Below are 19,153 nucleotides of genomic sequence, written 5' to 3'. Positions count from 1 at the left end.
AAGTATAAGTCCGAATGTTGTAGAATAAGGAACAGTCCAAAGTTTTATATTATTACATCTATGTATAGATGGTAACGGTTGTAAATACAAAGATATTCTGTGGAATTGCAACCATTACTCCTATATGCTTCTCAATCTATCCTCACTTCAATCAAGAGCATTAAAATGGGCTTGTTGAAATATTTTCCGAAATATTTTTTGTTTACGGTACTTGGATATTTCATTAGGTTACTCTGTGCATAGATATACTATGTACATATAATACTGCATTTGAACAATTAGTTTAGGCTTGTAGATAAAATCTAGTTTCGGAGAACCTTACAATGGCTGCGAGCCACGACGAATGTTAATTAACGTCATTCCGGCTATCTGGTACTTTGTTAAGTGCCGAGTCTAGTGTGATAATAAATAAAAACCTCTGGTTGTAATTATCACGTTAGGTAAATATCACAATTTATTGTATTACTTTTGTAATATTGTGTAATCAGACGGGACTAATGAAAAGATTTCTCTGTATTTCTTTGAATGGTGAATTAGAAAATTTCAGCTTATTGTTCTCACTTACCTTAGGCAGGGTCCCAACTGTAGTTCAAAGGCGAAACTTAGTTTCTTTTATGTGACTATGATACATATAACGTATCATTTTAACTGTCTGCTCAATTATCGAAACGATCACGATCACGTTCTTATTCTTTTCGTTTTAGAAATAGATTAAAATAATCCAGATCAGTTTAATCAGTGACTGTATAGTCAAAACGAACACAATTATCATGAATATCATATACATAGATATAAGTTTACCAAGTTGGTCGGTTCTTCACCGAAGCGTTATTAACCAAATACATATATTTAAATAGTAGAAAAAAAAAATTTAAAAAAAAAACAATATTTGTGATCTATTCATATCGGTTCATATTACATTAATTAATTATTAGCTTCATCAGATTAGACAGTATTACTAGCAATATTTCTTAATACGAGAGATTTTCTATTCCAGTAGACTCTCGATAATTTCACTCCTACTATATTCTTGACAAGAATTTATGAATATCTCATCAGTAACTCTTTCCAATGTCCAATCAGCATGCAGGCTTGGCTTTTCTCTTCTGTTCTTTTCTCTGATGACAGCATGTAATTCAAGTATTTTCCCATTAGTCTGACGATTGGGAATTATCGAGAGTCCACTGCATCGAATTATTCGATTGAAATGGAAGGTAGGAAGTAAGTTTGTATTGCGATTATTTAGATTTAATAGAAAAAAAAAAGAAAACCCCACCGAATCTAAAACGTGTAAAGTTAACTATGGTATCGATGAGGACCTGGACAGATCTTGTTTCATGTATCCACACTGTATATAATGCTTGGGCGCGTTTAACGCGTTACTGATTACGCTAATTTCAGATTAATTCGGTTTAAGCAACAGTGTTAATGTAAGACTGAAATACGTGTGTAATATGAGATTGCAGCTGCTGGAAGATAGCGATAAACAATTATTGATAGGTTTCTACTATCTCTTTGGGTATCTATGCTACAGAGAGCTACACTGCTACTTCTAAAGTACGCGATTACCATTGAGAAAAAAAAAAGAGGGGAAAAATCAAAAGTTATTGGCTTGTCTGTATGAGTAAATATACATTATGCTCGTACATAGCTTAACAATAATTCGATTGTGACTCGAACGTGATGCAGTATGGAATAAAATTAATAAAGGTCAACGCTATATATTTTTACCTACGCGTTGCATGAAAATTATTATTATATACAATTGATACAAATTGTTCATGAATAAGTAATTAATATGTGCAAATTGCAATAAAATAAACTTAAAACTGAGTGATGCATGGATTTATTTAGTCGTATATTTCAATTGCGTTTTTTTTTTTTTTTTAATTATGCATGGCTTCCCATCCTTTCACAATAATCCTCTGTATGGAAGAAGAAGAAAAAAATGCGGGTGAAAAGAAGTTTATATTATCTCGACGGTGAAAGATTTTCCGGAGTTAGTTTTACCTATTAATGTACCGCACATTAGTCTTTGAATGTTCGATTTTTCTCTTCTTCTATGCTATAAACCGTGTATCAGGGACATCTGGGTGTAGAGATGGATTCATTTTATTTTGTGTTAACTAAATAATGTATTAACTTCATTTTCTCAAGTATGTACGATCTTTGTAACAATCTGCATATCCTAACACCTACTGCGAGGAAGCTCGGAGTCTGACCACGAACAGTCTAAGTATATGTCGCACCAACTAGAGTTTGTTCAAGTGGCCAAGTCTCAAAGTTTTCCGGAGATATATTTGTACTTTGCTTTAAAGCGCGTGTACTTGGCAAATGCATGTTGTTCTAATACTTAGTATTGCTTAAAGGCCAATAACTTTTCATAGTGTAATTTTATATCGATAACTGAACTTGTTTCTAATATTGGGAAATAACCATGTTTACTGTGAACGTGAATTTCTTTCACATGTGCTCTGCAATGCGAGCAGGTAATCTTTATTTCTTGAAACATGGATACAATGTACCAGAGTTTAGAAAATTACTAAAGATTTTAGATTTATTCATCTCACAATTAGATTTTGATTTTACTTATAATTAGCTGTAAGCTGTAATAGCGGCAAATGAATATCAAGGATCTTCGTGTAGCTGGCAAGAAATGTTTTAGGTGGACGTCGAGGTTCCGTCAGCAGCTCAGCGCCTGACACCGAGTATGTCCTGCTGCAAGCCTCCCCGCTCCTCCACTGGCAACCAGTATTTGGAGACCCCGATACATCGGATGAAAGCTCCCAAGACTCCACTTCGCATCTCCATCGTTCCAACTCGCAACGAAGTATCGCCTCTCAGCGAAGCGTAAGGTCTGTCTGTTCCCAGAGCCACCTGAATTGCAATTACAAGATGAACAATACACGTTCGCGGCCAACGTCTCTCCTCATATCGCCACCTGAATCTCCTCATTTAACGTTCCGGTCAAAATCCGCCGACGAGAGTTCGGCCAAGAGCATCATCCCACTAAAGCCGATATTCTCCGTCTCTTTCAAGACGCATAAATCTGATTCTAAACCGGTAGACGAATCTACCACCGCTACAACCATTTCTATTCCAGTACCAGCGAAAAGCCTGGAAAAGCTGGCGAAGCACAAAGACAAACTGATCGGAATCGTGCCTTCGTCTCCCACTGAGGTAGAATTGGATTGCGACGACGAATCCACTCCCTTAGTCTCGGAGCTATCGACGCCTACTCATTCATGCTCCGAAGGTACAAAACATGATTTCAGTCCTGGAGAAAGCAGCGAGGCTTCACCTTCCTCTAATAAAAGTTTACCACACGGAGGCGAGCGTTCTACCGCCGTTGATTATTCTGACTGCATCGCTCTTGTTGTTAGAGAAACTTCTGGAAGGAAATCTTTGTCGCGTCAAAATGCAGAAGATTTAAATGACCCGGAAACTGTTGTTTGACTATCAGTATTTTAGGATCCCATATTTGTAAAATTACTGCCTCGTATTAAGAAATGAGCAGATATTAGGTATCTAGGTTTCAATTGGGACGTTTGTACTTATTGAGTTTTATATTATTAATTGCGCCTTGGAATTTTTATCGTAGGATTCTATTTTAATATTGACTTTATAGTATTAAAATCAAGACAGCTCTTTAAACCGTATCTTATAAATGATATTAGGTATATTATTTTAATAACGACTAGGTAGATACATATATATTACGTCAAAGTGGATATTTTTTCTTTTATTTTTTTCTTTCAGGGGTTAAAAAAACATTTCCTGTAAGATATAAGTGATCTTTTGAGTTACCCGTACTCTCAACTTGAGAGTCTTATGTACATACATATATATTGCATATATTATATTGTTAAAAATATTATAAGCAATACAACCAGTCTATAGATACGTAACTTAATACTATGCATAATTATCACTTTATTTTTCTCGAAAAATATCGTTGGTTAAAACTCATTCCAAAACATTAATCGATCATTAATAATGCGCGATTGATTTCACCAGCAGTAGCAGCAGCAATATTTATTGGTTATTTTTCTTATCTCATAGGTATTTTTATTCTACTTATTACGCTTTATTGTTACACTATAAGCAATTTAAAAACTATTTACAATGTATACGTAATATTGCAACAATAATTGAGTTTTTAGTTGAGTAAATACCGATTACTCGTGCATTTATCATGTTACAGATAAACTGTAATGAAAAAAATCATCAAACGCATAGTAATAACACTTGTAACATCCGCATTTGAGGGTATAAATTATGAAAGCTGTAAACAACAAGCTCAATCTTACCAGCAGTATTCACTAGTATCGGTGTGTAAGACGTTGTACTAATTTTTTTTATTTCCTAAAAGTACACCGTGATTGAATCAAATAATTATCGGCATTCTACGTTGTACGGTTTATTCGTTTTCGAAAAAGACTAATGGTATTTTTTTCACACAAGCAATACCGATATTTGTTATGTCTTTGCAGTAATTGAAAAAAAAAATCATCATCGCGTCTTTTCGATTTTAAATGTTAAATAAGATGTATTAATTTGTGCTTATTGATTCGGGCCGATTTTTCCAGCCACATGGAGTCAATTCTATCAGCCGAATTGATCTTTGTAACTATTTTTTCTTAATAATCAGCTGCTGAAATACTACACTGCGAGTGCGAAGTATACAACTATTCGTCGAAATAATAACTGGGTCGTATCACAACTACTTTGACGAGCAGGGTACATCGTTTAAATGTTTTATTTTTGTTTATTATTCTCTTGGCACAGTTGGACAGTTGCAGCTTATACTTAATTTTCGTACAGGCCTTAAAACTATGACGATCCAACTTAATATTCACAAATATATTAGTTGATAGTGCATGTGTTAATTCATCTCAACAATCAAAATATAGTTTTCCTACCATGTATCGCCGTTGACTACTGCTATCATTAGCCTTGTGACTTGTTATACCTTATTATGTATAAAACGTGAAAAATAGTGAGATTATCTTGTCGAGTATAATGTATATATTTGCGTGCCTTAAATAAAACCTATGGTTGGTTTAACGTACAAATATTTTCACTATTTTTATGGGTATAAAAGCACACTATCTGCACAACACTACTTACCTATGCAAAAATCCTTACACGCGTGACGCAGATTTGTGCAAGTTATCAAAACCATCGTGCGACAATTCATCCGCAAAAACTAATGTTATTCTTTGCCCGATCGATCCAACTCCCCCCCCCGAGTCATCCATAAATATCCATTTTCAGAACTTTTCAAATTCGGAACTTCAACCCCGAGGCTATATATATATGTATAAAAAAATTTTTAAATTACGCGACAATTTGAAAAGCAAAAATAAAAAGAATTTTACTAATCATCGAGCGCTTTTGAATTAACCGCGCCCAAATCACCGCGACTCGACGATCACGTCTCCTCGAACGATCCCGATAATACAAAGACTCGCCGCACACCCAAGGATCACATTCGAATTTACGCATAGTGCACGACTATAACTTGGCCCCATGCTCGAGGCGGGTTTGTGACGTAACCAGTTTACGCTTGGCCGTGATCTCAGTTGGTCGTGAGAAGTTGACGCGTCTTTCGGGGAGCCCTGTAAAGTGAAATTTCACGGACATTTGCAACTCCGTTATCACACGGTAATGTTTATCAACTTTCGTCGAATCGGGGGAAGTTAATCGTATTTTTTTACGAGGGTGTGACCGACGTTTGATCCGTTGTAATCAACCGCAATAAGACGATTTATTTGAATGTATTAGCCGATCAACACGATCCCGGTGAAAAAAAGTTTTATGGAAACCCTGTTACGTACTGTAATTTTTAAGAATGACGAAACACGGATTGAAGTTGATTCAATGTTATACCTAGAATCTTTTATCCTTTTATTTTCACGTTGTATAATCAGTGATTAGATGGTTTTTTTTCAAATCAGGGGACACGTGTGCTTCATATAACAGAAACCGAACACGTGATGAGCTGTAGTAAGGAATAAATCGTAATTACAATTGTAAAATAAAATCGCCTTGAATGTTTTTTTTTCTCCTTCTTGTACTCAATACGGAAATAATTGACATGTATTTTTTTATTTCAACATGATAAGCACAATTTAGGATTTATGAATTTTTAATCCTACAAAGTCGGTAAAATCAAACTTTTATCCGAATGCTTCTATAATTTGTAAAGAGTTTTATAAAAAAAAACAAAAAAACCGATACTTTCAGGAGAAGTCCATAATCTGTCCAACTTTGCATGTGGTAATAAATGAATAAATTACTTTGTTTATTAAATTTTTATGAAATTTGTACTATACGTTTGCCATTGTTTCGAACAAATAGTATTTATAACAAATAGGCCTTTTTAAAATCGTTTTTTCAATGATTAATACGTTTGTTTTAGTCCAAATTTGCGTCATGGATCGAATTCAATTTGCGAAAAGTTGAAACCAACCAATGTTTTGCTAAGATTTCTGTGAATTTTAAAAGTGAACAACATTACGAAACAGCATCCGAATTTTTAAAAGAACAATCAAAACTTGTGAAACGATACCGGGCATCCAAAAATTTCAGCAAAACTGCGAATTGAGAGTCAGGACTTAACTTTTTGCGTTCAAAAACTAAATCTAGACGCTCTTTGAAACGAAATTTAAAGTTGCTCAGGTACAAAATTTGAACGATGAATGAAAGATTGCGGTTGGTAGTATAATTGGGTTTATTTGTTGAATTGTAATGTATATTTGAAATTTTTTAATTACATAGCACCAATTTAGTAAGTACTGTTGGTTGGAAAAAATTGAAAGTTTATTTTATAAATAAACAAATTAATTTTCTACATTTACTGCTACGTACAAAGTTTGAGCCTTTATAGACTTTCGCTGAAAATATTTATAATAGTTTTTTTCTGTGAAATTTTTTAGAAACTAGAAGCATTCAATAAAAGTTAGATTTTTTCGACGCTGAAACTTCGAATATTTATGGATTCAAAATTTTAGCATATCGTGTTGAAATAAAATAAAATACCTGTCAATTATTTCTGTATTGAATACAAGACAAAAATATTCGAAGCGATTTTATTTTTGAATTGTAAATACGGTATCGAATCACGCTCGACGTCAATCTGATCGCTTATAACTCCAAAACTACCGAACCAATTTTGATTCTTTTTTTTTTCTGTGAATAGCTACAGTGTCTGGCTATATGTTTCAGTCTATATGCCATTACAACGACACATTTTGAAGATATAACGATATTTGTGTTAGTGTTACACGGACGATATGAGATGTCGATAGCGATGAAACATCGATCCACAAGATAAGATGGCAATTAGACAGTTCAATGTCATCAGTTACTCTCGTCTGTATATAATTATCATTTGTTATCAGAAACGTTGACTTTCTCACGTATTGACTATCACAAAATTATTTACTACTATCTCGAAGAGCTAGTACGCGATTTGTAATCCAGTCTTGAATTCTAGATTAGTGTCAAGCTAATCGGGGATTCAAATTAACGTGCAGAAACGCAGCTTCTATTCTAGATCTATTCGCTCGATCAAAGTACGGATAGGTGATAATCCCAATGGAATTTTGAGTTCCAGTTATGTGCTTAAATTCTATTCCCCTCAGGCATAAATATCGATATAATTTATTTACCCACGTGCCTTGAACCTCTGGCATCTGATTAACATTACAAAATGCAGTGTATAAGTAACATATATTTATTTTCGATGGAAGTTAAAAGTCTAACCGGTTCATTGTTGTTTCGGTCCAACGATTCTTTATACGTGTCATCATATTAATCCATAATAAATCAGCTCATCATGCTGTGCGAAATGTTCAAAGTATCGGTAAGATAATTGAAAAAAAAAAAAAAAAATGTAGATCTACCAAGTAATGCGAATAGTCATCGTAGTGGTGGGGGAACGTCTCGTAGCATCTCAGAGATTGATCACAAATGTGGTACGAGTAAATCAGTCTTGCGGTGCTCCGATTTCGCGCAGGTTCTACGTAAAAGTTTCTCTCCGATAAATACGCGGCAACTTTGCCGATTTCTCGGGATCTGGCAAAAGCTGCGTTTTTCCTCCTACGGATCGCAATCGAAGCGCAGTCTTTTGCAACGGCTAAATAATATTCATACAAAGGTATAATAATTCAAATATCGATCATCACGCAGGAACTATAAAATCGTCATAGTCGTGCGCACGCGTAGTAAATCTTTGAGTGAGGAGTAGTATAGTTGCTAGTCAACTATTGTACGTATAATTGCAAATCTCTATTGCATGTGAATTTTTTTTTACGACATATTCAGTTTCCATTTATCAGCGACCTGCCGAAGCGTCAATAACTGTGAACCGTCGGATCAGCTATCTTGTCATTGCAAATGACTGTAAGCAATATACGAGTAGCTCTTGGTGTAGAACTTTCACTGGAATCGGTCAGGTCAACGTTTCATAGAAACTATTAACGTGTACGCGTGTATCCGGACACGTTTTATTGTTTAGAGACACATGAATTGATCCCGTTGTTCGTGCTCGTAATGTCTTCTACTCCACTCAACTTATTAACTGTATTAAAACACAATAGCATAAATCAATTAGTCGGGCAGTCCTCGTTTCTATCAGAAACGATTAGGACGTACAATTTAGATGTTATTGCAAATTATATACCGATCGTAAGCGCGGAAACGCACGCGAGAATTTTGCAACGCGTTATATATCATGGGCTGTAGAGTTCAAAGTATCATTTACGATGTTATTGTAAAATGCATCTTGTTGATAATGCATACCAGTTGGCACTGATACAGGCTTTGTCGTCTCGGCTTTTATCGTATGTACAATTATTTGCAGTACGGTATAAATTGACCGTCAAAAATCTTCAAGTATTTCGCAAAACAACAACATGATCTACAAAGCTGTGTAAAGTATAATCATTTATACTTGTTGCGTAGATTCTAAACTGCGATCGTTGTCTTTGCCTTGGATTTCATCCGCGAATATTTTCAAATCCTTCTTGTCGCAAAAATATTATATTTTTTAATGTTCGTCGAGACATTGAAAACTTTTGAGCATATCCTGTTTCGACTTAGCTTAAAAATATCGTTACATTTCCAAAACGATTGGTATTGTTGTAACGAAATCTACAGAAAAAAAAAATCAAAATCGTCTCAGTAGTTCTGATGATATAAGGGAACGTACGGACAGGCATACAGAGAAACTTCGAGTTCTATATGTGTAGAGAAAACGATGTTTCCGCTACATTTTAATTCTTATTTATTGAAAGTCACGGACGATGACTCGGACGCTTTAACGGACGTATGAAAAGTCCAATATGTATTCCGTATTAACGACCGGCTATACTTTTAACGCCAAGTCTTTGGAGATTATACCTATTTTCTGGTTAGGCGTAAGTATCTACTTCTAAATTATATCTACAGAGAGAATCATGGAGATACGAATGATTCTGGGACTTTTCCTGATGATCACTGCGGCGTCGGGATGGAATGTTACGTTTGAATCGCAGACGGTGACGGTTCACATGCACGAGGCACTTTCCGTGGCATTCACCGCCAACGTAACAGAGGCCGACGTTGCAAACGGGACCGTCGTCGTCTCGACGACGAGAGAATCCGTAGCAACCGTTGATGATTTGCCGGTGTTGGATTCGAGCACGGTGAACGATTTGGTTTGGAGTAGCAACCTTGTCGTGTCCGGTAACTTTCTCGGCAATGCCGACATCCTTCTGTCCATCGTATCTCCCGACCAGGTATAAATATATATATGTATATATATCTTATGCAGTTATTACTAGAAAAACTATAATAAGGAAAATAGAAATTGCATTTTCTGGCTTCAAACATCATACTTTACGTAGAAAACCAAATAAGGAATGAAAATGATTTAAATGAAAAATATGTAACTGCATGAAATTAAATTTTTACATTGATTTTAGGAGAACAAGACCTCGGACGCCCTGTCGGTGATCGTTATTCGAGAAGAGCGTATCATCGATACACTTTTCACAGTATTCGTTGCCGTCATGGTCTCAATAATGTACATCAACTTTGGCGCTGCCATGGACTGGCCACTCTGCAAACGTACCTTGAAGCGACCGATCGGTCCGACGATCGGGTTCGTTTGCCAGTTTATCTGGATGCCGCTGGTAAAATAACTATATTCATTGATCGATGTGTTAGTTTGGGTAAACTATATCATTATCTGTATCAGTGATAATCACATGTATTATACCAATTCACAGCTGAGTTACGGCATTGGATTAGTCCTGTTTCCAGACGATCCTGAACTGCGGTTGGGAATGTTTTTCGCCGGGGTGAGTCCTGCCGGAGGTGCATCTAATATTTGGACAGTAATTTTGGGTGGCAATCTCAATTTATCTGTAACAATGACCACCATCAGTACATTGGCAGCGTTTGGTGAGTTTTCCAACTCGCTTTTGTATGTACTGCGATATGATCTTTACAAAAATCGTTCGGAGAATATTAATCAAATCATGTGTCATTCGTAGGCATGATGCCGCTGTGGATCTTCACCCTTGGGAGTACGATTTTCAACAGTGCAAACCTCGGGGTTCCGTACTCGAGGATAGCAATGTTCGCAGTTGGTCTTGTCATTCCATTGGGTATCGGATTCCTGATTCAGAAAAAACTGCCAAGGGTCTCAAGGATACTAGTAAGAGTACTGAAGCCGTTGTGCAGTCTGCTGATCATTGCTATCATCGTATTCGCCATTATTACCAATCTGTATCTCTTTCAACTGTTTTCGTGGAGGGTAATTACACAATTTTTACTTCCAAATAGCACCGTCAAAAATAATTGCCATATTACTCTAACCCTAGATTTAGAATTTCCCAAGAATTACTCAACATGCTGATCAAATTACTTTTCAGATCATTGTTGCTGGTATTGGATTACCCTGGCTGGGGTATTTGTTTGGGTATTTGCTCGCTCTTGTTCTGAGGCAACCGGGCCCTGATATAACAGCAATCTCCGTCGAAACCGGAGTTCAAAACACCGGAATCTCGATATTTCTACTCAGATTCTCGTTGCCGCAACCAGCTGCTGATTTGACCACCAGTAAGAATATACCTATTCTTGTATAAGCTATCATCTCTATTTCGGAGAATTATTTCAACAATTTCGTTTACTTTGCAGTTGCTCCAGTATCAGTTGCGATAATGACGCCAATTCCATTGACTATTCTTTGGATCGTGAAACTGATTATGGATCGACGGAAAAAATCGATCGCTGCTTCAGCTGAGAAACTTCAAGGATCTACAGTGCCGATACCAACCGTATCTGCATCTACTAAAACGGACAACACCGAAAATCCTTGATTTGTACCTTTCCGTTTTGGTTTTTTGTAATCACGTTGCTACGCGCCACATCGTAACAATATTTTGAATGCTGTACATTCATTTGCCTTATCTTATGAAAGGCTAGTATAGTATCACGCATTTAATGTCTATTGATTTTCTATACAATTTTCAATCCACCGACACGTCGCGTACTTATCATTACTGAACATACCTATTGTTTTCCTTATTTTACCAAAGTTTGGTACGATACTGAATAGTTTAACACAAATTGAGAACAAATAGTACTCTTTATAGTACATTTATACATATCTTGATTACTTAAAAAAATCCAGTCAGCAATTTACGAGCGAATGAATTTCGCGCAATATGAGAATTTAATCGGTATTTTATTTTTCCTGTAGAGTTATTTAGGCGACCAATTTTTCTAGTGATTCATTGCTTACTATTTTATAGTTACCGTGAGGTAAAGAGTCACAAACTATGATGTATTATTATGATATAAAAAAAAAAACCTGGGACCTGGTCTTTGCAACTCTCGGATCAAAGTGTTCAGGTTGCGACTGAGGGGTAACCATCCCCATAACTTATATAACGTGTAACGCTAGACTATAGAAGAAGGAAAAGAAGTTCTAGGTTTGTGTAACCTTTCAATCAATTCCAGAACTAACATAATTACCAGAATGTACACCCACACACTCACTGTGCTGTGCCTTAATAACTTATTGTTAGCTAATACAGCTATGCTGTGTATTGTACATTCGTAAACGTCTTGTTATACGTATAATAAGATATTGTTATTAATGTTTACTCATATATAAGATGTATATACTAAACGTTGATTATTTTTTTATTCAGAATATACAGTTTAAAAAAGAGAAAACATTTTAAATACTCATCGTTCTTATATCGACAATTTTCATCGACTTGAATTACGCGTACACGCATGACTATTGGAAAGTATTGGTATTATTAGTATTTATTAATGTCCATGACGATGTTGGACATCATTGGATTAATCCTTCTCAAACGAGTAAAACAATTACAAAGGATAAAAAAAATCTGAAAAAGGAGAAATCTAAAACCTTTAAAAAAAAGTGATACCTGGAAATTTAGAAAAATTTTTCGGGCACCGATCGTTGCATGTTCGGCCCTGTAAAAGTATTAGGCGATAGATGAATCGAATAGTTAGACGTGAGTTAGACAAGAATGAATGGATGTATTCAAACTCCCCGATTTTCCCGCGAGAGGCAGTTGCTGCCGGTGGGCGCGGCGTTACTGTCGTGCTCAGACTTGTATTAAGCTTTTGGTAACCGAAGATAGAGTGAGATGATATTACAGCGCAATGGCAATGATGAGTGTATAGTGTGTGTCACACGGTAATAATTCTCTCCCTTTCACGTCACACGGGTTTTAATTTGAAACCAGTGATCTCGATGGATGATATTTCGGTTATGAATTGTGCCGGAAACGGTTCGCCGAGTACCAGCGAATAAATTGTGTCGCTGCCGGATCGCGTAGTGCAGTAAATAATAATAGACATAATACGTTAAAATTGGGATCGGTCGTGCTGCATGTGTCACTCTAGTAGAGGAGGAGGCGTATACAATATATAAATACATTTAAATAAAAGATAATAATTTTATACTCAACCTCCCTCAATCCCCCTCTCGACTTCCCCTCCCTTCAACGACGTTTTCTACTCCATCAACATATTAATAATACATACTTCTTTCGCAGTGATCAAATGTTACTCTAAATATCAATATAATATTATTATGGTATTTAACTCAGTGACTCAGTTCTGCAGCTTTCAAGTTTTCAACGTGCCGTCATAATTGTTGTATGTAATGCCTGGGAGTCGATCCAGCACAGACCCAGAGCACAAGTCACCGCGGGAAAGTGGCGAAGATTCTGAGGATGAGAGTGAAATCCTCGAGGAAAGTCCCTGCGGACGCTGGCTCAAGAGGCGAGAAGAGGTAACTAATTCCAGTCGTCATTTTCACCTCATACGTGGTTGACAAAAATGATCGTATATATCTTATTTAGGCTTGCTTTTCGCCTTATTCTTTATGCCACAACAACTCGACCCGCTGAATCCATCTGTTGATTTTTCTTTACAGGTCTACGTACCTACTAAATCTGCTCTAGCCGAAGGGTCCAACTTTGCAGGATCAGCTCGGAGCAACGCCACGGAAAACGACAAGAATCTCTCAAATGCCGATATGGAAGTGAGAATTTCTCCAGATTTCATCTCACTTTGCTCAGATAATAACTCTGTGTTTCTTAGGTTTAATAGTTATTGTCCGGGGACAGTTCCAAGGTTTATGATCGATTCGTGTTCTTCCAATCTAATCGAGTGGTATTTTTTTCAGGCTGAAAAGAGGGATTTGCCGGGTATTGATTGTGCCTACCTTGCTATGGACACAGAGGAAGGTGTCGAGGTTGTTTGGAACGAGGTACAGTTTTCCGAGCGCAAGAATTTCAAAGCACAAGAGGAGAAAATTCAACTTGTGTTTGAAAATTTGACTCAACTAGAGCATCCCAATATAGTGAAATTTCATAGATATTGGACAGATACTCACAATGACAAGCCACGAGTAAGTCGTTGGTTTATTATTTGAACAAAACAATTATATGTCTGCCAGATAAAAAGCTCATTTTTTATTTTTTAGGTAATATTCATAACTGAATATATGTCGTCGGGATCATTGAAGCAGTTCCTCAAAAGGACGAAACGTAACGTTAAAAAATTACCACTGCAGGCTTGGAAACGATGGTGTACACAAATTCTTTCAGCGTTAAGGTATGTCACGAAATTATTAAATAATAGGACAATCTTTTAAATTTTCCCCTGCTTTAATCTGTCCCAATTCGTAATACAATGATCAAATTCCTGTTTCAGTTACCTGCATTCTTGCTCACCTCCTATTATTCATGGAAATCTTACCTGTGATACTATTTTTATTCAGCACAATGGCCTAGTTAAAATTGGTTCAGGTAAGCAGTAATATTGAAAGCGTATAAGGTGGATGACGTTACGTACTTATGACTGACCGGTTGTTCTGTCTTTAATGCTAATACGCAGAATACACATAGTTTTAATGAATGTCTAATTGTGCTTGATGGCTTTGCTCGTTTGCAAAAATCATCAACGGATTATTTAAGCAAGCAACTTGTTTTCAGCTGATTCTTTACAATCAGCACATAGCCGTTTTGATAAATGAAATAATATTTAATCGAAACAGGAAACAATGACATTGAAACGTGAGTAGAGAAATTAGAAATCTCCACAATTATAATTGCATAGTTGGAGAATACCAATGATGTCACTACTAAATACTATTGTAAACGAAATGGGAACTATGTAAGGTTTTTGCTAGCAGTAGATAGGACAGAACGTATTCTAAATTTAGATGTACACAGAAGTTAGACAAAAAGATTGTGTTATTCTAATGTTCCTTTTGAACTAGGAGTAACTTGAGTCCTCATTTTTAATTGTAGCAAATAGCCTCTAATCTAGATAATGAAAAAAAAACAGCAATGCCTTCAACAAGAGAGACGAGGGTACAAACGTACTTTCACCGTATCTACCGGAGAAATTAAATTTTCGACATCTACAACCTATCAATTGGCCTCATAACTTGCCACAGGTGGCGAAGTGGTGAAACTTCTCAACTTGGCAGATTATCACCTATCGCCAGCTAAGTAAATTAGGCACAGAGGTAAACAATATTATTATTATGCATAATTTATTAATTATAGAAAGTATACTTTTCAAGTACTTCTTTCACACTCAGTTACGATGCTAAGTGTAATCTTATTTTTAAAAAAGAACCACTATTTCGTCCTGAGAATAGACGGGAAAAAATTAATGAAGAACATGTTATCTGTGTGTCAGGATATACTTCAGAACCGAATGAAATGAGGGCTCAATTTACACTTGTAATTATCTTATTATCGATTATATCAATGATTTTTTAAGTACTTCTATGAAAAAAAAATTTCGTGGGTATGAAAGGATCAACTGACAAACTACAGTAATTACATAAAAATCTTGAAATATGTGACAGACGGAAAAATTTTCCCACCATATAATAGATATTATTCCAATATTTCATGGGAAAAGTCTTCTGTACTGCCTGTACTTTTTTTTCAACTTTTTTTTCACATTTTTAAACCATGTTCTGGCAAACTAAAAGTGAATTTCTTTGACATTACAGTGGCGCCTGATGCTATTCATCATCACGTAAAAACCTGCAGGGCAAATACGAAGAATATGCATTTTGTTGCACCAGAATACGGAAGTAAGTTCCATTTAGTATCAGCCAAAGACTTTGGACCCGTAAGAGAGGAAATGCTTGTCCAATTGTTGATGATATATTTTTCTTTCTTTCTAGTTTTATCCTTAGGCTCGTTAACTCCGGCTATTGATATTTATTCCTTTGGAATGTGTGCTTTGGAAATGGCAGCGCTAGAAATTCAAGGAAACGGCGATACTGGTACCGTAGTTACGGACGAAAATATCAATAAAACCATAGAATCGTTAGATGACAGCCAGCAGAAGGATTTCATTCATAAATGTCTTCAAGTAAATCCCATCTGTCGGCCTAGCGCCAGAGAACTTTTATTTCATCCTCTACTTTTCGAGGTTCACACCCTGAAGCTGTTGGCGGCACACGCTTTGGTTAATTCAGCCAGTAAGTATATCGTGCCTTTGTCTAGTATCGTTGGTCATTATTCAAATACAACAACAGATATTTTCTTTCATTTTTAGCAAATATATCAGAGACAATAACAGATGAGGTGCTACAAAGGCTGTACGGACCCGACACAGTCGTTGCTGAAGTACGTTACGCAGATCGTTCTCCGTATCAAATTCGTTCAAGTGATATTCAAGTTGCTGAAAAATTAGAGAAATTCGTCGAAGATGTAAAGTAAGTTTTGGATTAGACTCGCTCTCTATATGGTCACATTTAAAATAATTGTCCTAACGTATTATATGTCTATCGATAGTCTGCACATGTGCAATTTTTCTGCTGTCTTACCAATTTCTTTCTAATATTATATCGCCTTTTAATTTCTTTGTAGATGCATCTAATACTTGCTAATAATTGATCTCGTTTAAGGGTATGAAAATATTCAACTTTGAATACTCGTGCTGTTCTGAATATCGAAAATAATCATCTCCTCTCGATTAACATTCAGGTATGGAATATACCCATTAACTGCATTTATGGCTAAGTTACCGCCTCCGGTTCGACCTCGTGCCATATCCCCAGAAGTAACGGAATCTGTCAAGTCTGTAACGCCTGAACCACTTGACTTTGAATCTCGGAGAGTTGTAAATATGATGTGCAACGTCAAGCCTAGAGAAGAGAGCCGTGAACTTCTTGTAAGTCTTTGTTAAATTTATTACCTCGATTCATATTCATTTTCCAAAGCTGTTGTTACACTATTGTTCATTCGTTTCAGATGACGATACTTTTGCGAATGGATGATAAAATGAACAGGCAACTCACATGTCCTATAACGCAAATCGACACGTCGATGCTTCTCGCACAAGAACTCGTACATTTCGGGTTTATCAACGAGGTAAGTGCGGACCGATAAAGCTAGAAAGAAAAAAATCGTATACAAGGTGTAGGAACAAGGAAAGGTGTACTGCCCCAACAAAATATTGGCAGGAAATTCATATAATGCAATAAAATTTGTACAATTGTTCGTATTTATTTCAGAACGATCGTGATAAGATAGGAAATCTAATCGAAGAGGCATTAAGAAGTTGTTTCAACAAGCAAATGATGAATCCTGGAATGGTATCCTTGACAAATCTTCCAACGCAAACGACACTGTTACTCTCCGGGCCTGAATTTCCGTGTTTGCAACATTTAGATAATAATTCCTCTGTCGCTGGTGTTGCAACAGCGAGTGGCGGTGAGAATTTGATTGGAAATTCGTATAAAAAAGGAACAGAAAGTAGGGAAGCAGAATCATCAATAATCGCCGACAGCGGTAGTTAACCATCGAGAGGATTTGTGATAATTCAGTTCAATGTGCCACCTTGCACATTTTATATATAGACTGGCTATGTATTTTTATATTTAAGTAAATACGACAGAAAGTGGAATAATGAGGGAGGTGAGCTTGGAAGGAGAGGGGAGGAGGAATCGAGTCGTGGCTTTCAAAAAAGCATAACCGTGATGATAAACATGCACATTTTAACCGAATATTTCACGGTACGATATGACAGTGAGTGAACTCAATTTCAGGGTCGAAATATTTGGTAAGACGAATAAAGTAAATTTTATTTAATAAATCATATTAGAATGGTCATATTGTATTATCGCTGAAATATTAGTGAGACAAATTTTATAACATTCTTAGGGTCTATAACTCTCTCTTTGAAAAAGAAAAAAGAAAAAAAAAAAAAAAAAATACTTTACAAACTCTCAGTTATGACGGCGCCGCAAAATGATAAGTGTATTAATTCTTTGATATTACTACATGAATTTTTTTCGTTTTCTTTGCAAGGAGACGTTTTACCTTCTGTTATTCCCGCTTTTGCTACATACATAATATTAATATGCTTAGAGACGCATTTTGATAATTTTTTACTTTCTCCCCAAAGACGTACGCGAGGAAAGTAAAAATAGAAGAAAAATTATTTCTTATTTTCAACTCTGGAACTTAATTTCGCTTTCAGATAAATTTTCTCGTGTACATACAATGTATTTCTTTCTTTCTTCATAATTAGCAATTTGTAAAATTCTAAATTATTTTACGCACTTAGAGAGATTTCACTTTGTTAATTCAGCATTTTTGCCCCTGAATAATACTCGTTCGTGTACGAATTGATACCATTTCTGTTATTTTTTGATTTTTTGTTTCTACTAGTATTGACAATTGAAAAAGAAAAAAACCCATAAGAGACCTTGTATCTTGATATTTGAATCAATAGGCATTATTTTTATATATACAATGAAAATTCGAATAAACCACTTAATTTAATAATAAATAATTTAGAGAAAAAACACGTACCGCGAACAGAGAGCCAAAAATTACAAACGCATTTTTTGATGACAGAATCGTGTGTTTTTCTTTTCTTTTCTAATTATTTTTTACTTATTAGTCTGTGCGATCATTTTAAATATCACCAACATCTGTTGAGCAGCTCCGCATCCGCCATCGATATGTCCTACCATGAAATAAAATATGTACCTACCTAGCTGCGTGATACCTTGTACGCAAAATTGAGTAACAGATTGCGTTAATAAAAGTAAGATAAATTATAAATATCGAACACTCGAATGCTCGGAAACTTTGTTACAGATTATTGCATATTTCTTGCGAAAATCAATTAAATATCTCGATTCTCGTACCACGATCACTACTACTACTACTACTATTACTACTGCTACTACTACCTACTACTACTACAACTACTGCTACTCGCGGAATATTAAAGCTGCGCCACTTTGCGCAATTGTTTATAGCAGCGGTATAATGCCAAATTTGTTCGTTGTACCTATTAAGTGTAATAATCGTAGTATGTATAAAATGTAGTAGGTCTCTGAATCACCAATAAAACAAATATTTACAAATTTTTATGCATTCGAGGTACAAATGATTTATTGTATGTATGTATACGTTGCCAATGTGTCTTATTTTTTGAAAAAAGAATTTTCCATACGCACGTACCAACTGTCGCATTTGATTAAACCAGAATTTTTCATTGAAAAAACAAACCTTCCGAGAATGTTTTGTAAACGTGTACGTATGTAACATGCATAATAATTCTT

At 35.7% G+C, this 19,153-nt stretch overlaps 2 protein-coding genes across 17 annotated transcripts in view; both read left to right on the top strand.

Moving 5' to 3' along the window:
* The window catches only part of LOC124181645 (kinase D-interacting substrate of 220 kDa), a 43,875-nt gene extending 31,913 nt beyond the window's left edge, over window positions 1-11,962 (top strand). For 9 of the 15 annotated variants that reach the window (XM_046568399.1, XM_046568398.1, XM_046568396.1 and 6 more), the window contains 6 exons: window positions 9,457-9,785; window positions 9,972-10,181; window positions 10,278-10,452; window positions 10,545-10,807; window positions 10,926-11,112; window positions 11,191-11,962. In XM_046568399.1, the coding sequence (XP_046424355.1) occupies window positions 9,457-9,785; window positions 9,972-10,181; window positions 10,278-10,452; window positions 10,545-10,807; window positions 10,926-11,112; window positions 11,191-11,372 (1,346 nt within the window). In that variant the 3' untranslated portion in view covers window positions 11,373-11,962. Of the gene's footprint in view, window positions 1-2,665; window positions 4,141-9,456; window positions 9,786-9,971; window positions 10,221-10,277; window positions 10,453-10,544; window positions 10,808-10,925; window positions 11,113-11,190 lie in introns of those variants that run through there. The other 6 variants (XM_046568401.1, XM_046568402.1, XM_046568392.1 and 3 more) reach the window with 5 other exon arrangements.
* Window positions 11,963-12,496: 534 nt separating this feature from the next.
* Window positions 12,497-18,955, top strand: LOC124181654 (nuclear receptor-binding protein). Of its 2 annotated transcripts, none has more exons than XM_046568427.1 (11): window positions 12,497-13,330; window positions 13,475-13,582; window positions 13,727-13,951; window positions 14,027-14,157; window positions 14,257-14,351; window positions 15,575-15,658; window positions 15,764-16,051; window positions 16,129-16,288; window positions 16,560-16,746; window positions 16,827-16,946; window positions 17,090-18,955. In XM_046568427.1, the coding sequence occupies exons 1-11, from the start codon at window positions 13,202-13,204 to the stop codon at window positions 17,372-17,374; spliced, it is 1,812 nt and encodes a 603-aa protein (XP_046424383.1). In that variant the 5' UTR covers window positions 12,497-13,201; the 3' UTR covers window positions 17,375-18,955. The 2 variants fall into 2 exon arrangements, with proteins under 2 accessions (XP_046424383.1, XP_046424382.1); XM_046568426.1 differs by having other exon boundaries at window positions 12,503-13,330; window positions 15,752-16,051.
* Window positions 18,956-19,153: the final 198 nt, after the last annotated feature.

The sequence above is a fragment of the Neodiprion fabricii genome, chromosome 4, assembly GCF_021155785.1.
Source record: "Neodiprion fabricii isolate iyNeoFabr1 chromosome 4, iyNeoFabr1.1, whole genome shotgun sequence".
NCBI classification, from domain to species: Eukaryota; Metazoa; Arthropoda; class Insecta; order Hymenoptera; family Diprionidae; genus Neodiprion; species Neodiprion fabricii.
Note: the sequence above shows the minus strand (reverse complement) of the source record. Positions and strands in the feature narration are given on the sequence as shown.